General features: G+C 35.4%; 1 protein-coding gene across 14 annotated transcripts in view; it reads left to right on the forward strand.

The window, feature by feature from the left end:
* NBEA (neurobeachin) overlaps window positions 1-17,762 on the forward strand; it is a 455,021-nt gene that overhangs the window by 355,431 nt on the left and 81,828 nt on the right. For all 14 annotated transcript variants that reach the window (XM_038127945.1, XM_038127964.1, XM_038127973.1 and 11 more), the window contains 4 exons: window positions 711-828; window positions 1,713-1,815; window positions 7,502-7,617; window positions 16,232-16,344. In XM_038127945.1, coding sequence (XP_037983873.1) covers window positions 711-828; window positions 1,713-1,815; window positions 7,502-7,617; window positions 16,232-16,344 — 450 coding nt within the window. The remainder of the gene's footprint in view (window positions 1-710; window positions 829-1,712; window positions 1,816-7,501; window positions 7,618-16,231; window positions 16,345-17,762) is intronic.

Consider the following 17,762-nt stretch of genomic DNA (forward strand, 5'->3'; position numbering starts at 1 on the left):
TTTGATATCAATATCTAATCTTATATTAATACACTCAATTGAGAAAATTTAAAACAGGAAAAGCAGTCAGTGCTAATTTTCACCTATTTTATTTTAAAATATTTTCACAATGATTTTAAAACGCAAAATTAAAATTATTAAATTTTGTCCATGGTTTGGGATATTTCACATATCTACCTTCAGAAAAATTATTATGGTGACATAGTAGTTTTGCTAATTTTTGTACTTATTAATAGAAGGGGAGGACTTGTAATTTATGACCCTGAAGTGGATGTGAATAGCAAGTTATATTATTTTGGTTGTTCTTTGCACAAGGCAGCCTCAGAAGTAAATCTGGTATCTGATAGATAACTGGCAACTGTGTCGTGCACACTGTTGGAAGATACAGCTAAGCATAATTGCAAGTGTATCTGTTTCCTGGTACTTGTTTAGAGTTTGGGATTTTGATGTTTTTGAGGAAATTAATTTGATGTGACATATGAGAAATAGATCTTAGAGGTATCAGGTTACAGTAATTACTGATATTGTTCTAACAGCAGGTACTCCTTTTTTTGCATTTCTTAAAAACATTCAAGTTCATTTCAAGTCATTGTTTTTAAGTGTTAAAGGGACACAATTAACTTGATTGATGGGTAAAATTTCCTCTGTTCTTACACAATATTTTATCCAAAAATTCCTGCCAATAACTCTCACCTTGACTTTCTTTAAAGGTCCTTGCCTATACTGAAGGCCTTCATGGAAAATGGATGTTCAGCGAGATTCGAGCTGTTTTTTCAAGACGTTATCTTCTCCAGAACACAGCTTTGGAAGTGTTTATGGCAAACAGAAGTAGGTGATAATTTATATTTGTTGCATAAAATTGTGCTAGTGGTTTTTTTGTGTTTTATTTATTAATCTTAAAATTTAAACTCTGTGCTTCCTTTGATAAAATGCCTATGTCTGTTCTATAATGCTTCCTCTCGTATGTGCTCAGTGCAAATTTTATTAAAATCAATCATAAAAATCAATCTCACTGCTTTCTGTGCAGCAGTGAGACTTATTTACAGAACAGGGTCATTGCAATTGGTAAATTCTTTAAATGTTGGGCAGGGAATTTGCTTTTTCTATTGTCTCATCCTTCTCCTCAGTTGTTTTTAAATATTTTAGTGGAACATGTAAAAGGATATTTCCTTTCCTAATTATAAGATGAATTAAAGTTAAAAAGTACCAGAGCAATAAATGGATCCACTCAGTTTTCTGTATCTGCTACTCTGAATCACAGTTCACTGGCTGGTGAGGTGTACAGTGGTCTTTTACCCTCAGGATCTCTGATGTAAGTTTTGATTTCAGCTGGAGAGGGAATTGAAAAATTCCTTGTTCTTGGCTATTTTAAGGCACTAGTTTCAAGAGCAAATGCCATGCCAGCTAATGAACAGCTTCTCAAGCCTAAAAAGAGATTTTATGGATAATAGTAAAGTGTTGTTCCTCTGAAGTAAACAACACTCAGGTCTTCTGCAAAATGGGAAAGTTAATGCTATAATGTTAACCAGCTAATTATACATAGGTGTGAAGAATGTCAGGAATTTCTGTTGTACCTTGGATCCCCAGGAGGATAAAAGTGGAACTGACTTCCTTCCCCAAATAAAAACCTGAGCATTTTAAAAATATATGCAGGGGAAGAAACAGACTGCTGCAAATGTTTTACTGGTACATATTTTCCTTTCTTCATTTAGCTTCTGTTATGTTTAATTTTCCTGACCAAGCAACAGTGAAAAAAGTTGTGTACAGCTTACCACGGGTTGGAGTAGGAACCAGCTATGGTTTGCCACAAGCCAGGTAATTTAATTAACATAGTTTTTATATTTTGTGTATATTGTATTATACTGTTGATATTTTTTAAAATATCAGTGCTAAAACATTATTCTTTTCAAGAAATCCTAGATTTTCTTTTTCTTAAGGTTAGTATGACAAACATTACCTTTTACTTACTATATGGCCTGTTAGTATATGGAATAGAAGTAAAAGAAGTAAGAGATAAGAAAGTTAAAGAAGTAAATTAGATAATTTTTTTTTCCTTTACAATTTTTTTCCTTAGATTTTTTTTTCCTTTACAATTACAGGAAATAAGCACCTTCCATTGAAAATACTTACACCTTATCTCTTCAAAGTCTGGTTTCCAGTCAGGTTTTATAAATGTATAATCAAAAGTTCATCCTTGCTGTGATTTTTCTGCAGGATGTGAAACTGAACTTGACTAGTTTTTGTGTTTGCTGAATGTAAATTATTTTTTATATATGAATGAGTGGGATTTGACTTCATTTCTTACCAGCATAGTGGCTATTTTGCAATTTCCAAATTTCTCCCTTTCATTAGTATAATGCATTCTTCTTCTTTTCTTTCCAAAACTGAGGAGCATATATATATATTTGAAAGAACAATTAAGACTGAGTTTTAGAGATTTGCACATACTATGGACAGCTACAGTTTTTTATTCTCACGTCAACATCAACATCAAGTCAGCCTATGGCCAGAAATAAGGATAGAAATTGTCAGATCTTGTATTATAAAAGTATTCCTGTTTCAGGGTTAGGTGAGATTATCTTCATGTGTATTTCACTGTGTTGGAGGGGGGATATTTTTTTGTTTGTTTTTCAGTTCAGGATTAACTTCTGGTCAAAATAAAGAAATATGAGGGAGTGAGGAAACAGCATGATATTAACAAAATATGGTGCTTTGGGCTCAGACCCCCATTTGGCTTGATTTGGCCAAAAAGCCAAAGACTTAATTATCAGTGTAGTGTCTAGGATGTGTCTTTCTCTAAGTCATTTCCTACAAACTAAAACTTCACATTGTCCTTGTTTTATCCCAGTGCAAAATGTGGAAATACTCTGAAATGTGAAAGCATTGGTAGAATTGGAGAACTGTTTCATTCGCAGATGAACATCATTCCCTGTCATGAGCCCAAGAGTCTCATGATACCTATGGCTTGATCTCCTGAATGTGCTGAAGTCTTTAGGCAAACTGCCAAATTTCTCAAGTTTTCAGTGAGATCAAGGCAAAGTTGGGGCATTTATTTGGAAGGCACATCTTGTTAATATTTGCATTGTTCTTCCATATACTAAAGTTAAAGGAAATGCTGTCTCTAAATGGAAAGTAATAGCATTCTTTTCTGAAATAGAAATGGCCACATGTTCTAGCACAAACAAAATGCAAATTTCTCAATCAGAATTTCATATTTACAGTGACATTTTTACTTTTGAAATTCATATCCTTTGTGCATTATTCAGTGAATAATTGTCTGAAAAAGTTTGTTGATATATAATTATTTAGAAAAGTTTCAGCTTTAATATAATATGCAGTTATTTCCATACCTTTTTGATTAAAGTTCAATTTGAATCGAAAATGGGCTTGCTAGCCTTCAGAATATATCTGGCATATGGTAGTGAAGTTATTTTTCTTTCTTTTTTTTGTGTAATCAGTGTATGATTTATGCACAATAAAAATTCCATAATCATGGTTCTTTTTCTTTTTTCCCCTGTCTACATACCCTTATTGTCTTCAGTAGGATTGCAGTGGAATTACTGAGGGGAAATCTGGCTCTATAACTGCTCAGTAGTCAATCTTTTGTTGATGTTAGAATATAGTTTTCCTTCCTGTGAATGTGTTGGTTCTGGAATGCTGATTTTTAAAATTATGCTTATTTGCATAACTAAAATAAGGCAAAATTATGCTGAATAACCAAAATGAGTAAAACATTATCCTTTTTTTTTTATCATCACAGTTTTCCAGATTAAGTTGTACCTTAAAATATCTTAACAAAAGAATATCTTTCTGATTGTTTTGCTTAAGTTCTTTAGTTCTATTTCTGAAAGTAATATTTCTTCTCTGATACTACTCTGATAAATGTCACCTACAGTTAATTACAGTATCATAAAGGCACTCATGATGGAAACATTCCGAAGAAGTAAATAACTTTTAATACAGTACATGGCTTTTAAGTGTATGTCTGTTTTCCTGGTGAAATCCTGGAATTAAGAAAGGTGAAAGGAAATAGAAGTAAATAGAAATATTTGTGATCTGATAGCTCAAAGGATTGGAAGCAGGTGAACCATTATGACTTCCTAAGATGACTTTACTGACCTGCTGTTTGGAGCAAGTCTTCAGTTTGCCTCTGCTGCCTTTCCAAACAGCCTGTTTAATGCTTTGATTCAACAGAGTTCAAGTCTGTGCTTAATGTTACAAAGAAGTAATTACATCCTTAAAATCAGTCACATGTTGAAGACTTCAGTCTGATTTGGTAATCAAATTAGTCTGTCTTTGATAAATGCATTTCCACTGTTCCTGAAACATGTTGCATTGATTGCAGTTCCCTTATGACCTTGCCAAATGATACAACTGAGCGAACAATTCTGTGTCTTTTAACTTCTGCAGCTCCATACAATTCTACATAGGTAGACTAATATCCACTTTTTTAGCATGGTATTATCAGACTATTTTTTATGGTTCTAGCCCCCCAGGTGTTAGAGGGGACGCACACATTACTGATGTCTTTTTATTGAGGGCAACATCACAGCTCAGAAACCAGCTGTGAGCTGCCCAATTGTTTCCTAGCATACTGAGATCAAAGGATTGATAAAAGATACAGTATCTTTGCCACCAAAGATATGGACACCTTCCCCTGAAATTCTGTGGGCTATTAATGCAATGGCTTCAGTTAATAAAGCCAAGAAATTAAAATGATTATTTTTTCTGAAAAAAAAAGTATTTTGGCTGTTACAGTAACTATATTCAACATCAGCTCAGTTCTGCCATGTCAGCAGTTTGGTGATGGATCTCCATTTCTCAATACAGCTGGTTGCAGAGGTTGAGATTTGTGAAGGGAGAGAGATACAAAAACTAAGATTTTATGCCATCAAAGTATAAAACCTTTCTTAGAACTTTGATTAAAATGAATGTTGATGAGTTTTTTGCCTTTCCTTAGGAAATTACTTTCCCAAGTCTTTATTTTTTTTCCTCTGAACAGGAGCAACACAATACATGACATCATGCAGGTGCAAGATACTTAAATATTTTTTGTATGAGATTACATTGTATCTAAGTAAATTAAAAGAGACTGTGAAAGGGGGTGTGTCATATTCCACATATGGAATATATAACATCCCTTCCTTCACCAAAATGGCATGAATTATTTTCTAAATAAATTTAAATGTATAAAAATTGAAAAATTGTTTCATCTGTTGTACATCAGAATCTTCTGCAGTTCCCATTCTGAGTAGATATTTTGTGGTTCTCTAGAAGCAAAGGAAGCACATTCATTTGTGCATCTTCATATTGGTGATGGCATATTGAAGAAAGAAATAGTTTGATCAAAGTTGGGTGGTTTTAGCAAAACAGAAAACAGTGGGTCTTCCTGTGTTAGCTGAAACAAGCAGGTGTGGAACCAATTTATTGTGCATAATTTCTTCCAGTCTCTGCTGAAAAAAATGTGAATCTTTCAAACATGGTAGATAAGGAGTAAATAAGAATGTTTTTAGTATATTTTGATTTTCTGCAGAGTTCACTCAAATCAGGCATTCAAATGCAAAGTCCAGCACTTGACAGTTTATAGATTTTTGAGACTCCCTAGGAGATTGTGAATAAAGTCTGAAAGCAGCTACTAAGCTGATACATAAATGTTGTTTTGTCATGGGAGGAGCAGAAAGTCTGTGACATAAATGCTTTTAAATTTAATGATCTCTTTAGTATTTTTATTTTCTGTGTTTATTAATTTGCGTGTAGCATTAGTCAGAATTTACTGGAAAATACATGACTTTGAAAGTTGAACTGTAAAAATAGTTGCTATCCTATGAAATGCAATATTAAGTATGATTACATTTGGATATTTCTTTAGATAAATTGTTTCATAAGCTTTATAGAAATAACTTTAAAATATTTTGCATTGTCTCCTGTGCACTAGTAAAGTGTATTTATCTTTGGTATCCTATGGTCTACTGTAAAATAAGGCTAGCCAAGCTGGCAAGACCTAACATACTGTTATTTGGGTAAATACACTTACATGGTAATTTTTGTATGCCCAGTTTTGGAAGCTGAAATATGGCAGATGTTGACAACTTACACACTGGCAATTTAGACAAATAATTGTAACAACTGTAATACACTCCAGTCACATGCCAGGACTTCTTTCAACCAACATCCTTTCTCTGGGAAAAGAGTTTAGTGCATCTCCAGGAGTATGTGCATGTATCTTTAGAAGTAAATGGTTCACATTTTTGTAAACACTGCCCAGTTTGACACCTTGTATATGAGTAAGTTTTAAGAAGATGCTCAGCTTCCAGAGAAAGCTGAAGCATTGGGTGTTCCTATTTAGTCTTGATAAGCTGTGTAAATACGACTCCATACATTCTTCAAATTCGCTGAATTCAGACTACCCATTAGGAATTGTCTTTTTATTGTCGTTTTTCTTAACAGGTATAAATATTTCTCTATTTTTACACTTTCCTAAGATATAAATTTATTTTTAAAAAACTATCTGAGGAAATGAATTTATTTTCTTTTTAAAGATTTCCTTGTCTTCCTTTTTTTATGCAAGAACTATTTTCTCTAGAAATGAGTTCTGAACAATCAGATTGCTTCTGCCTGTTGAAGATTTTTTTCTTTAATGCATTAGTCTAGACTGACTCTAGTCTCCTATATTTTACCAATCAGGGACAGTATATACAATGGTTAATTTAAGATTAGCTACATGGTATTTTTTTATTGTGATGTTGTCAAATTGAATATAGAAGGGTTGAGGTTTTCTGCTTTTCTCTTCCTTGGCAAGCAGTTTGATTCTTTCTCCCTTATCCAGCCATGTAAGTTTCAAAAAATGTGTGGAAAACGAGTATCACAGACATTCCTGCTCCTCTTCCAAATTTGAATGAAATGCAATTTAGAAGTCATTATGAAGAGACAGGCAGATGAACATGTGAGCAGATAACTGAGTAAAATTTGTTTCTTTCAGAAACCAGGCTATAAATAAAAATCTTCAAGCTTATTGGGATATAGGAAGGAATCATGGGTAGTTCACCATGGTAGAGGTGCACAAATTGTGTATTAAATATAGTCAACCTGTGTGATGGAAGTGTATGTCACTTTAATCTATCACTCACTCACATTAATGAATTTATCTCAATATATCCTTTTGAAACAGGGAAATGGTATTCCTCTTTTATTCCTTCTGGACGAGCCTGGCACCAGGAGTCTGCGGTTTCTTTTAATCCCAGTCTTTTAACCAGATTCAGAATAAAATAAACCACAAAATATAATATTCTGATTTATTGCAATGCTGCAGTAGAGATAAAATAAGATATAGTTCCTAATTTTAGACATTTCTGAAGTGAGTGTAATAGTGTCTTCTTGACCTCATTAAATGAAATAAAAAAGCCTCTGAGACAATCTGAAATTAATCACACTAAAAATGTTGCCCTATATCTTAACATTTAATGAGACTCTTAAAAAATCATTCTTTAAATGTATTTCCTAGGAGAATCTCTCTGGCCACACCCCGACAACTTTATAAATCCTCCAACATGACTCAGCGCTGGCAGAGACGGGAGATATCCAACTTTGAATACTTGATGTTCCTCAATACTATAGCAGGTAAGTAAGGCTTCTGGCTCTTTAATCCCTCGTAATATGTTTATGTTTGTCCAAGTCTTAAGCAACATGACTTGATAGAATACACTTATCCCACTAGAATTCAGCTGCAGCTTTGTGATATATTCTGAAACACACACATTACATTTTATCAGAAAATGCACAACCTATCACAGAGACTTTAGATTCATGTATTTCTGTGAAGGCTGTTCCTTGCTCCCCTTCTGCCATTTCCTCTGCTGACAGCTTTGTCTGAAGCTTTATTAGAGTCAACAAACCATTGCCAGAGAGTGTCTGGAAATAATAATGGGAAAATGTAATTTCGCTACTTCATCATTCTCAGCAACAGCAACTAGACAGCAGAATAACAACAGTATTCTGCCTAGTACAGATGTCACCTGGATTGTGGTATGATTAGATTACAGCATCTTTTCTCATTTAGTTCTTTGAGATGAAATATAATATCAGATTAGGTATTTAAAATGAGAAATAACTGCCACAGACGTCCATTTGTTATTGGCAAAAGAAGAGCTTTTCTGGCAATTGTCATTAATTAAAGATTCAGGAAGATATTGTTCCTTTCACCTTTTCCTTTTCTATGTGTTAACTCCAATGTTAATTTTAAATGTAAAAAGCAGCAGTTTTCTACACCATATACAGAGATTTCCAGGAGGTTGTCTACTATTATGATTCCTGCCTGTAGCACACATGCTGCTTATGAACCTGCCTGTGGAGAGCCTCATACAGACATTTCACTTCAGTGAGCTTTAATTTGAAACCCAAATTAAATTCCACCAGGCATCACTTTGTACTCCAGTGTTACAACTCTCATCTTTACTTGGTCCTGACTCTTACGCTCGAGGTTATCCTCAGGCCAGACATAAGACACATGTAAGTGTGAAACTCAAAGGTAGCATTCGTTATGCTGACCAGTCTGGGGACAGTCCCTGCGTTCTTCCCAGTGGGGCAGTGGCAAAATTCAGAAACTGTCAAACTCGCTTGCTTTGAGCCCTCAGGCTGTGGCCTCTGTGCTTAGATGGTAGTCATCGTCCATGCATCGAGTCTTACGGATGTTAATAAATGTGTCATCAACTTCTCCCAGTGTGATACCGAAGTGTTACCACTGAACAGTTGGAAATCTGAGGGCATGTTTACCTTGTGCAGTGGAGCAAAAAGCAGAATCCCTGAAACTACCGGAGATCTGGGCTGGAAAGTCCATATGGTGAAGTCCAATGCAAGTCACCAGCTTGGTTCCCAAGCATTTTAGCTGCGGTCCCGCAGATCTCTGGTGGAGGAAGGAGCCCTGCTGAGTGTTTATTGCCTCTGGTGCAGTGCCAGAATGCCTCTATCCTGCTTCTGGACACTGGCCTGTCTCCAGCTGTTCCATGCCTCTCACGCATCCGCTGCCCTTCTAGTGATGAGGAAATGCAGGCAGACCCTTGCTGGCTCCCTGGCTGCCTCACCTGAACTTGGAGGATTTACTGGAGAACTGGGAAGTTAGCCTAGGTCCCCTCAGTCCTTGTCCAATACCTTACCAACAGAACTCTCCTTCACTGGTAATTTCCTTTTTATGTATTCATTTCTTCTGTAAGCAGTGAATTTAAGCTCTTTAAATGAGAGAAGACAAGAGATAAGCCTTTTTATTTTTTTCATTTTTAATCAGTTTAAAACTCCAAGGTCATTATTTTTAGGTACCTCACCAAAGCATACAAACCTGGAAGACAGCATTATGTCTGAAGTCATTTAGAATTGCAGTAACACACTAAAATATCTCAGTTAACAAGATTCAGCCTGAGCAGATTCCCTCAGAGTATCTCAGAGGTCTCAACAAAAATATTTTTAGACCTGTTGTTTGATACTAGTACTGCTGGGCCGGCTTCATAGCCAAACGCTTGGGGTGATTGCACAAGACAGGATTCTCTTAAGATCATTTAGTGTCACTCATCTGCCTTGTAACAGGATGACTTGATATTAGCATTCCAGGTTCCACCTGCTATGGCCAAGGTTTGAAGGATTACTGACTATTTGTCATTTCTGGTGTGTGTCCATGAATTTCTGTCCTGTTTTAAAAAAACTCTTTGGTTACTATCCCTAGGAGTGTCTCTAGCTGATTCAAGGCATTTTATTTCTAGCAGATTTATTGGTATCAGTCTCTTACAGATAATTCTCATTTGTTCATGTAATCTCACTGGTTAATTGCCTAGGATACCTTGCTCATTTCACAGCATTGTCTACCATCTCATAGCACCTTTCAGCAGTATGGGATTAAAAAAAAAATAGAATAAAATTTATCCTTGGTAGCTGCACTTGCCAATGACACACACAAAACCTTTCCTGAAAATAACACCAGAGAATGAAAGCTGACTGAAACCCAACAGGCAATTTTATACATGACAATAAGCTCTTTATTTTAGTTTGGAAAAAAACCCAAAGTTTTTCAACTTTTTGAGAGAAGTAAAAAATCCCCTCAAGTTATTTTTTGGAAGATCAACCAGGTTTTTTAGTTTTAATGAAGTCTGCACTTCATCTAAAAAGCTCAGTTCCAAAAACTCATGAAGTACTTGATGGTATTTGCTAAGAATCTCCTCATAAAGTTCCTGGCAAGGCAGAAACCCACCCACAATAGAGTGCACATGAACTTGAAATCCGGTCATGGGGGAGAAAGTTTTGAAAAAGAAATATATGTCAGAAAGTCCAGAAGTTCTCACATCCCCAAGCTGATCCTGGCTCCACCATTGCATGGCCTTGTACCACCAGGGCCTAAGATCTGGGAAACTGCAGGGTTGAGAGCTATGAGGCAGTCTGAGTGACACCACTGCTTTTACAGCTGCGCCTGCATTTCTGTAAGTCTTTTTGAAAGGTGTTCCTCAAAAATATTTCCCTTACAACAAATAGGTGCTTTCTGATGAAGCACTAACAAAATTAATAACTCCACCAGAAATACAGTACTGGAAGCAAAGAACCTCTACTACTTGTTGCCCTGATTTTGGTAACTGCCCAAGTACACCTGTGTTAAACAGACACAAAATCTTACATGTACTGCAGACAGGACCCTCAGCATTCAGAAGAAAATACAGGATTTTCTAGTTTGCAGACAAAAATAGAGTAATGAATATACTTGTGACCTCCTTTCCTAAGTAAAGATGTATTTTCTTTTCTTTCTTCTTGGAAATCCAATTTACAATTACACTCCTAATTATACTCTTTTGTAATGAGATTCCATAAGAAATCTCTCCTTATAAGTTACAACTTCTCTGCCAGTAATTGTTAGTGTAGCAGCAATGACCTAGTTTTAGTATATAACTCTTTATTTAAGCAGCGTCTTATTCTCTAATGGTATTATTGTTTTCAGCTATTGAGAAATGTATCCATTCTCTTTTTTTTTTATTATTATTCATGTTGCCATTAAGCTCCTAATGGCTTATTCAGCAAATGTGAGCTGTAACTTAGTCAGAAACATGGAGGTTTGACACTTTAGAATTGTGGTTTATCTGCTGGTAAGTGGGTGATAAGTAAGGTCATTTCACTGTTTTTTCTTCTCAAGCAGAGGCCAACTAACAAAGTGGTTTAGCACATCTTCTGCCCATTCTTTGTAGCTTCCTTTTTTTCCCTTCCAATGGTGCTTAATTAGTCTCTAACCCTCTACGAAAGAGTAAGAAAGCACTCATGTTTCTCTGTTATCCTCCTCTGAAGTTACACAAGAAGCAGTAGCCTTGGAAGAGTGACGTTAAGAAGTGAGGGTTCTGACACCAGGTTATTTCTCTCATTGTGACATCATGCAATGGTGTCCTTTCCCACAAGAAGTCCTTTGCCTTTTTATTAATACTGTTAATTACACAGACTGATTGGTCTCTGTATAACAGAACAACTGAAATACATTAATCTCTTCTTAAATCTCTCCCTGCTTTGCTGGTATGTCTGTCCTGAGAAGCATGGCCCCTGGCTTCTATAGGTCCTTAATATTTGAAGTATCCTCTTGAAAAAAAAATCCATTGTTCTATGACATTTTCTTTAATTCTTACATCATCCTTTTACCCCCTAGAAACATTGCCATGCTTCATGTTTAGATTACTTGTTTCTGCTGTGATCTGTGCTCACAGATCTTATATGCTTAATAACTTCTACTTCAGCTCTCAAAGATCTTTCTTTCTAGATCATTTCCTATCCAATCCTATGTGTGATTGCTGGCACTTGCATTGGTCTGATGTCTTGTTGCAATTTCAGTTCAAAATCTCTCTCCATCTTCAAAACTCTCTAAAGCCTTGTTTCAACCTGTTTCTCTGGCCCTCTAGTCAGCTATTTTCTCACCTTCCTCTCCTGTTTCCAAGCTCTTCACCTCTTTCTTGCCCTCTTTTCTGTCTCGAGCATATTTCATCATGTTTACAGCTCTGGGCTTTCCTCCCAAAGGTAAACACTGCACTCTGCTACTTATCAATCAGTCTCAGTGTTATACTCTCCATGGCCCTGGTTTTTGTCCTGGCAGGATAGACATAAGCCTTCCTGGTCACCTCCCCCCTCCTCCCTCTACCTGCTTCATTTTCAGGGATCCTTTTGTTTTTGCTGTGGTTATACTAATCGTCCTCTCTGCATGGGGCCATCATATATATCAACTGAACCCTCTGGGTGATACAGGAAACAAGTAATTTTTACTATTCTCAATTAAAAGATTGTTTAAAAGAGTGCTTAAAAGTAATCCCACTACAGCAAAAGGTATCAAGAGGAGTAGGAACAAGAAGTTGTTTTTTAATATCATTGCAGTGCTCACTGTTTTAGCTAGAAGTCTAGATTTCAAATCTATTTCTCAGTATTTAACTAATTTCTGCTGTTTGATTTCAAATTACAGTACATTAAAGGTGTGCTTGCATTTGTATTTACTGGAGTTTTAATTCTTTTAAATCCTACATGCCACTGCTTTTAAAAGAAATGAAGAATAATTGCATCCATAATTTTTGTGAGTAATTTCTTCTAGTGGAAAGGGATTATTTTTAAAGGTTTATGGAAAAAAATGACATCCTCAATTAGGTAATAAATTCAGATGAACTTCTTCCCCCTCACCTTTTTTTTTTTTTTTGCCTGCTTAGCATTTTCCACTTTTTTACTCTGTGATGTACAAGCCCTCACTGGTTAATTATGTATATATTTAGCTACTGCATGTGTTGGGCTTATTATTGTCATCTAATTAGATGTAACTCGAACTACTTACTTCTAGAAAAATCATTAAAAATTCTTTCCTAATGACCTAGAGATGACAAAATGTCTGTAAAGTGTGAAGAAGCAGACAAGCACAGGAACATCGCTCTTAAAGAGTGTTAATCCAGATGCTGCAATCATCTAATTAAACAATATTTTGCTGTCATTAACATTTTCACCAAGGAATTGCAGTTATAATTTCTTTGTCAGCTGTCTCTAGCTCACTTTACCTTAGAAACTAAAGTGCCATATAAAAACATTAAATTGGATGGTTTAATTAAAAAGTGGGTTTTTTTTTTTTAATGAAGAAACATATCCAGTATTTCTGAGATCTCATTTACTATGCCTCATTTTTATTGTTCAAGTAGATTAGTGTCACAGGGCTTGCGATATTTAATATTCAGCCTTTAATATTAATCTCTGTAAGCCTACTTGAGGGGAAATCTGAAGGCTCTGAAAAGGTATAGGGACTACCAATAGTCATACAGGTTTATGTTCTATATTTATTTAGCTAAAGAAAGGACCAAATAATTCTTGTTGGAAGCACCAGACAATTGATGAGATGGCTAAGTATATTCATCTGCTGACTTTACTCTGAAAATAATCAATTGTGAAGCCAGAAAAGATCAAGACAGCATTTCTAATAAAGTGCAGCCACTAATATTTATGCGTGTTTAGAATTAGGGATTTGTAATCCTATTATAGGTCTAGATCACTGTCCTCCACTCAGATAAATACAGATGTGTGGTCTTACCTTGTAGGTTTGGTCTCCTTTTACAATTTAAATTAGGTTCATCTTCTTGAGTCAGTTTTATTTGTTGATATTAAGGAGGAAATTGTTGAATTGAAAAAAATAAATCACTATCTTTTTTATTAAACAAATTAAGAGCTATTCTTAGTAGTTACTCTCTTCATAAATAAAACATGTTTTAGAAATATTGAAGTAGGAGAGAAGAGAATATTTTAGGTTTTTTCACAAGTCTTATATTTACCAAATACATAATCTTGAAGGCTTCATTATTTGCAACTTATCCTACCTAGGCTGAGAGAGAAGCTCCTTCAAATAATTTCTCACTGTGAGGTAAAAAATAGGAGTTACTGCAGTGTTCTGACATGTAGCTAATGTCACATAATTTCTTCATGTGTCTATAGTATAAGTAACCCCTCAGCAAAAGAGCCAGCAAGGCTTAGGATTGCTTTTTCCTTGCCCTATGATTTTCCTGTGTGGAATGGGAACAAACAGTAAAAATCTTGTTGACTGAATATTGACATTGAATTGATATGAAATGAATGAAATAAGTATCAAAATTAAATGAAATCACAATATGAAAAAAATCTCAATTTCAAAATAAAACATAATTTTGTATGAACATTTCCTTTCAAAATCTTGCAAAAAGATGTTCTCGCTTTTTAAATACTTCTATAAAATGGTTACAGTTGAAGATTTTTATTATTGTGAGCTCTTTTCCATACAAATTTTGATTCTGCAGAATCTTCAGTTTTGCTTATGCTTTGTAATAGACTGCAGTCCTCTCAGTCATTCTCTTCCTGGATCTCAAAATTCGTTTCATCTGCTCACTGCATAAACACAAATGTCTTCCTATTGTGACAGCTTTTGCATGCTCTTCTGTTAACTTAATTAAAGACTCTGATGGTGAGAAAAATATTTATTTTATGAAGCGATAGTTTTATAGAGGCCTTATTTTAAAGCACCCTAAATTTGATAATCTCAAGAAAGTTTACAAGTCATAAGCAATTAAACTCTTGCTAAAGAAGAAAATAATATTCTGATTTGAAGGTTGTGAAAAATGAGGCAGATTTTTCTTCCTTCAAAACATATAGAGCCCCCTCCCAAAAGTCTAAAAGAATAAATATTCTAGCAGAGCATACCTTTCCTTTTCCTCCCTTACAAGGATAAATTCTGGTATACGTCTTGATATAGTTGTTTGAAACATTCTTGTTCTGTCTAAGAGTTGTTTTGCATTCATTCATTCGTTCATTCATTGTTGATGTTAAAGAAGAAGTGGTTTTGTTTCTATCCATCTTTTTTTTTTGTGTATGTAGTGCACAGTACTGGAATTGCTTGTTTGACAAAGTTATATTTGCACCTTAATCTTTTTTTTTGCATTTTTGTGAACATCTATGTTTTCAGAGTGTAAAAATGAGGATACACAATTATTAAGAATATGCACTTCTCCCGTATTCAGTGAAACTCTGTACAAAATAAAAACATGCTTTTTGTTCATCAACTTCTGTTGAAAAAATAAGATATTTGTAGAGCAGTGAAAGTTTCACATTTCATTAAAACAGGACTGATTTTTTGTGGAGAATTGCAACTGCTACTCAGAACAAGGAAGCCTGTGTTTTCCTGTGGTGGGTTTTGTACCCCAGGAATCTGTCCAGAATCTGGAAGGAAGCAGTTAGTGAGACAGGGCTGTAAATCTGCTGCAGGACTGGGAATTGTTAACCTGGATTATTTCAGTCTGCTAATTATATTATATAAATACACACACACATATATTTATGACCTGATTTTGTTTTTTGAGACTTATGTTGCATATTGTGTGCTTCTCACTATAGCAGTAGGACGGACAGTTCTGTACTAAGAAATTTCATTTGTCTTATCACTGAAATGTTAGATTCTACTAAATACTAGAGAATACAAAAATAACAGCCTTTCCTAAACACACTTTTCTTTGTGATGAATTAATAATTTTTATTTCATTGAAGATTGTTCTTTTGAAATGGTATCTATAGATGGTTTTTGCACATTTGAGCTGCTGGGATCACAGCAGTGTTTCTTTCATGATTGAAGATAGTGGCCTGGGGTAGTCAGGTCTGTCTTTTACATGAGTGAACTGGTTTTTTTAATTTTCAAAGTGATTAAAAATAGTGTTACAGCAAACATGACTTTCATCACTTTGGTTCCACAGTTGCCATGGAATCTCACCATTTCTTCAGTGAAGAACCATAGGGAATGATGGACTAGCATGGACTATCTAGGATAGACCTAGATTTGCAAACCTCAAATTTACCCCATTGCTGTTTGCAGTCTCATTTTATCTTTGCCAGCTATGATGCTTCATGAAGTCGGTAGAAAAGTAATAGTCTAGTTCTTTTGAATTCCTACATTCATGATATAAAAATATCTTAATGGAAATAAAAAAGAAAGTGTTTATTGGTATATGGTGCACTTTAGTTGGTCTTAAAGGATACTGGGCTTTTTATAGTTTTTCAGTTTGTGTGTTGACTTCTGGTTCAAGATTAGTGCACCTAAATGGCTGCTTTTGTCTGGAAGATTTATACCTGGTTCTGTCAAAGTGATGGGAACTGGGAACGTGATGCAACAAATATAACCACTAGATTTTTTTTCTAGCTGGACAAGTGGACACTTTTTCCTAATTCTTAAAACTTTCTTTTTCAATAGGACGAACATACAATGATCTGAACCAATACCCTGTATTTCCGTGGGTTTTAACAAACTACGAGTCTGAAGAGTTAGATCTGACCCTTCCAGGCAACTTCAGAGATCTTTCAAAGGTATGCTTCATTCTTGTTAAAGAACAGTCAGCCAGTCCTTTTAGAAAGACATTTTGTTTTATATTTATAGTCTGGTTAAGTAAGGTCTTTATCTTAAACTCATAAAAGTCTGAAATAGATGTTTCTATTTTAGAACTATTTTATACTGAATCTCTATGTTATGCTGCTTCCATGTCCCTGACTTATCTGGTTCCAAATCTGCAACTGCTCTGTACCTTCTGACTTATGGAACAGGAGTGCATCACACCACTTGATCTCACTAAATATGCGTCTTAGTTTATAAAAGCTGATCCTTTGGAAATAAAAAAGCTTGGACTAATATTTCACTTTATTTTGCAGTGACTAGAATAGTAATGTAGTATCAGCACCTTCTTTGGATTTAATAGTTAGTAAAGGGGTATTTTGTGGTTTAGATCCTGGAGTATCTGATCCTTATTGTTATTTGTTGGGTTTTTTTCTGTCCAAGCTGATTTGGGCACTTAGTCCTTTACAATAAAAAAATTCCTAGATTTATTTTTTTTTTTCTATAATGGCACCACATTGTCATCAATATCCAGTTGTGGTACTCTGGTTGTGTTAACAGACTGCAGAGAAAGTCTGTCCTGCCCAAGCATTGCAGAAACATATGGAGGGATTCTACTTTTGGCCAGCTAAAATAAAGACCAAAAAAAAGAGGTCTCGAAACTGAGCTGTGGGAAGTATCATTCCTGTTTGCTATCAACAAGGTGTATGCACTCTCTTGCCAGTGAAGGTGGCAAGATAGTGTATAGTCCTGCAACATCCCCAGTGCGAGATTTCTGTTGTCTGGTGTGTCAGCTTTCTTGCATCCTTACCACAGCTCCTCAGCCAAGAGGGGGAAGTTGCTTGTACAAATTGAGTGAGGCTCAAAACCACAGGAAGCTGTCACTCATTGCCTTTAGGAGTGAGGCTGGAGAGGAGAAAATGACCCCCAAGGCCTGTTCTGCAGTCCTGTGCTGCAGACCCTGCATTCCCTTCTGCTGCTGGGCAGACATGAGTGTTTCTGGGGTTTATGCTTTAAGTCTGGATTTCTTTCCTCCTCTCCCTGCAAGCACACATCCTGGGGAGCAATGGAGACATCCTGCCCTGGATATTTGACAGTTTCATCTCTGCTGGAAAGAGTGTGCTTGCAGTACCTCCAGATGTGTTGTAGCCATTCCTGGAAGCCTGCTTTTGTAAGACGTCCAAAATAATTTGAGTAGGACTTGAATTCATAATAGTTGATAGAGACACCTAAGCTTACACTCCCTTTTTTTTCTTAGACAAATAAAAAAATAAATAAGCAAATAAACCCAGAATTTACAGTACATTCACAGTATGCCTCAAAAGGAAATAAATTGCTTGATACTTCCGTTAGGTTATGTAAAACTTCTGACCTTTCACAGTATTATCTGTATGTT

This window comes from Motacilla alba, chromosome 1 (genome assembly GCF_015832195.1).
Source record: "Motacilla alba alba isolate MOTALB_02 chromosome 1, Motacilla_alba_V1.0_pri, whole genome shotgun sequence".
NCBI lineage: Eukaryota > Metazoa > Chordata > Aves > Passeriformes > Motacillidae > Motacilla > Motacilla alba.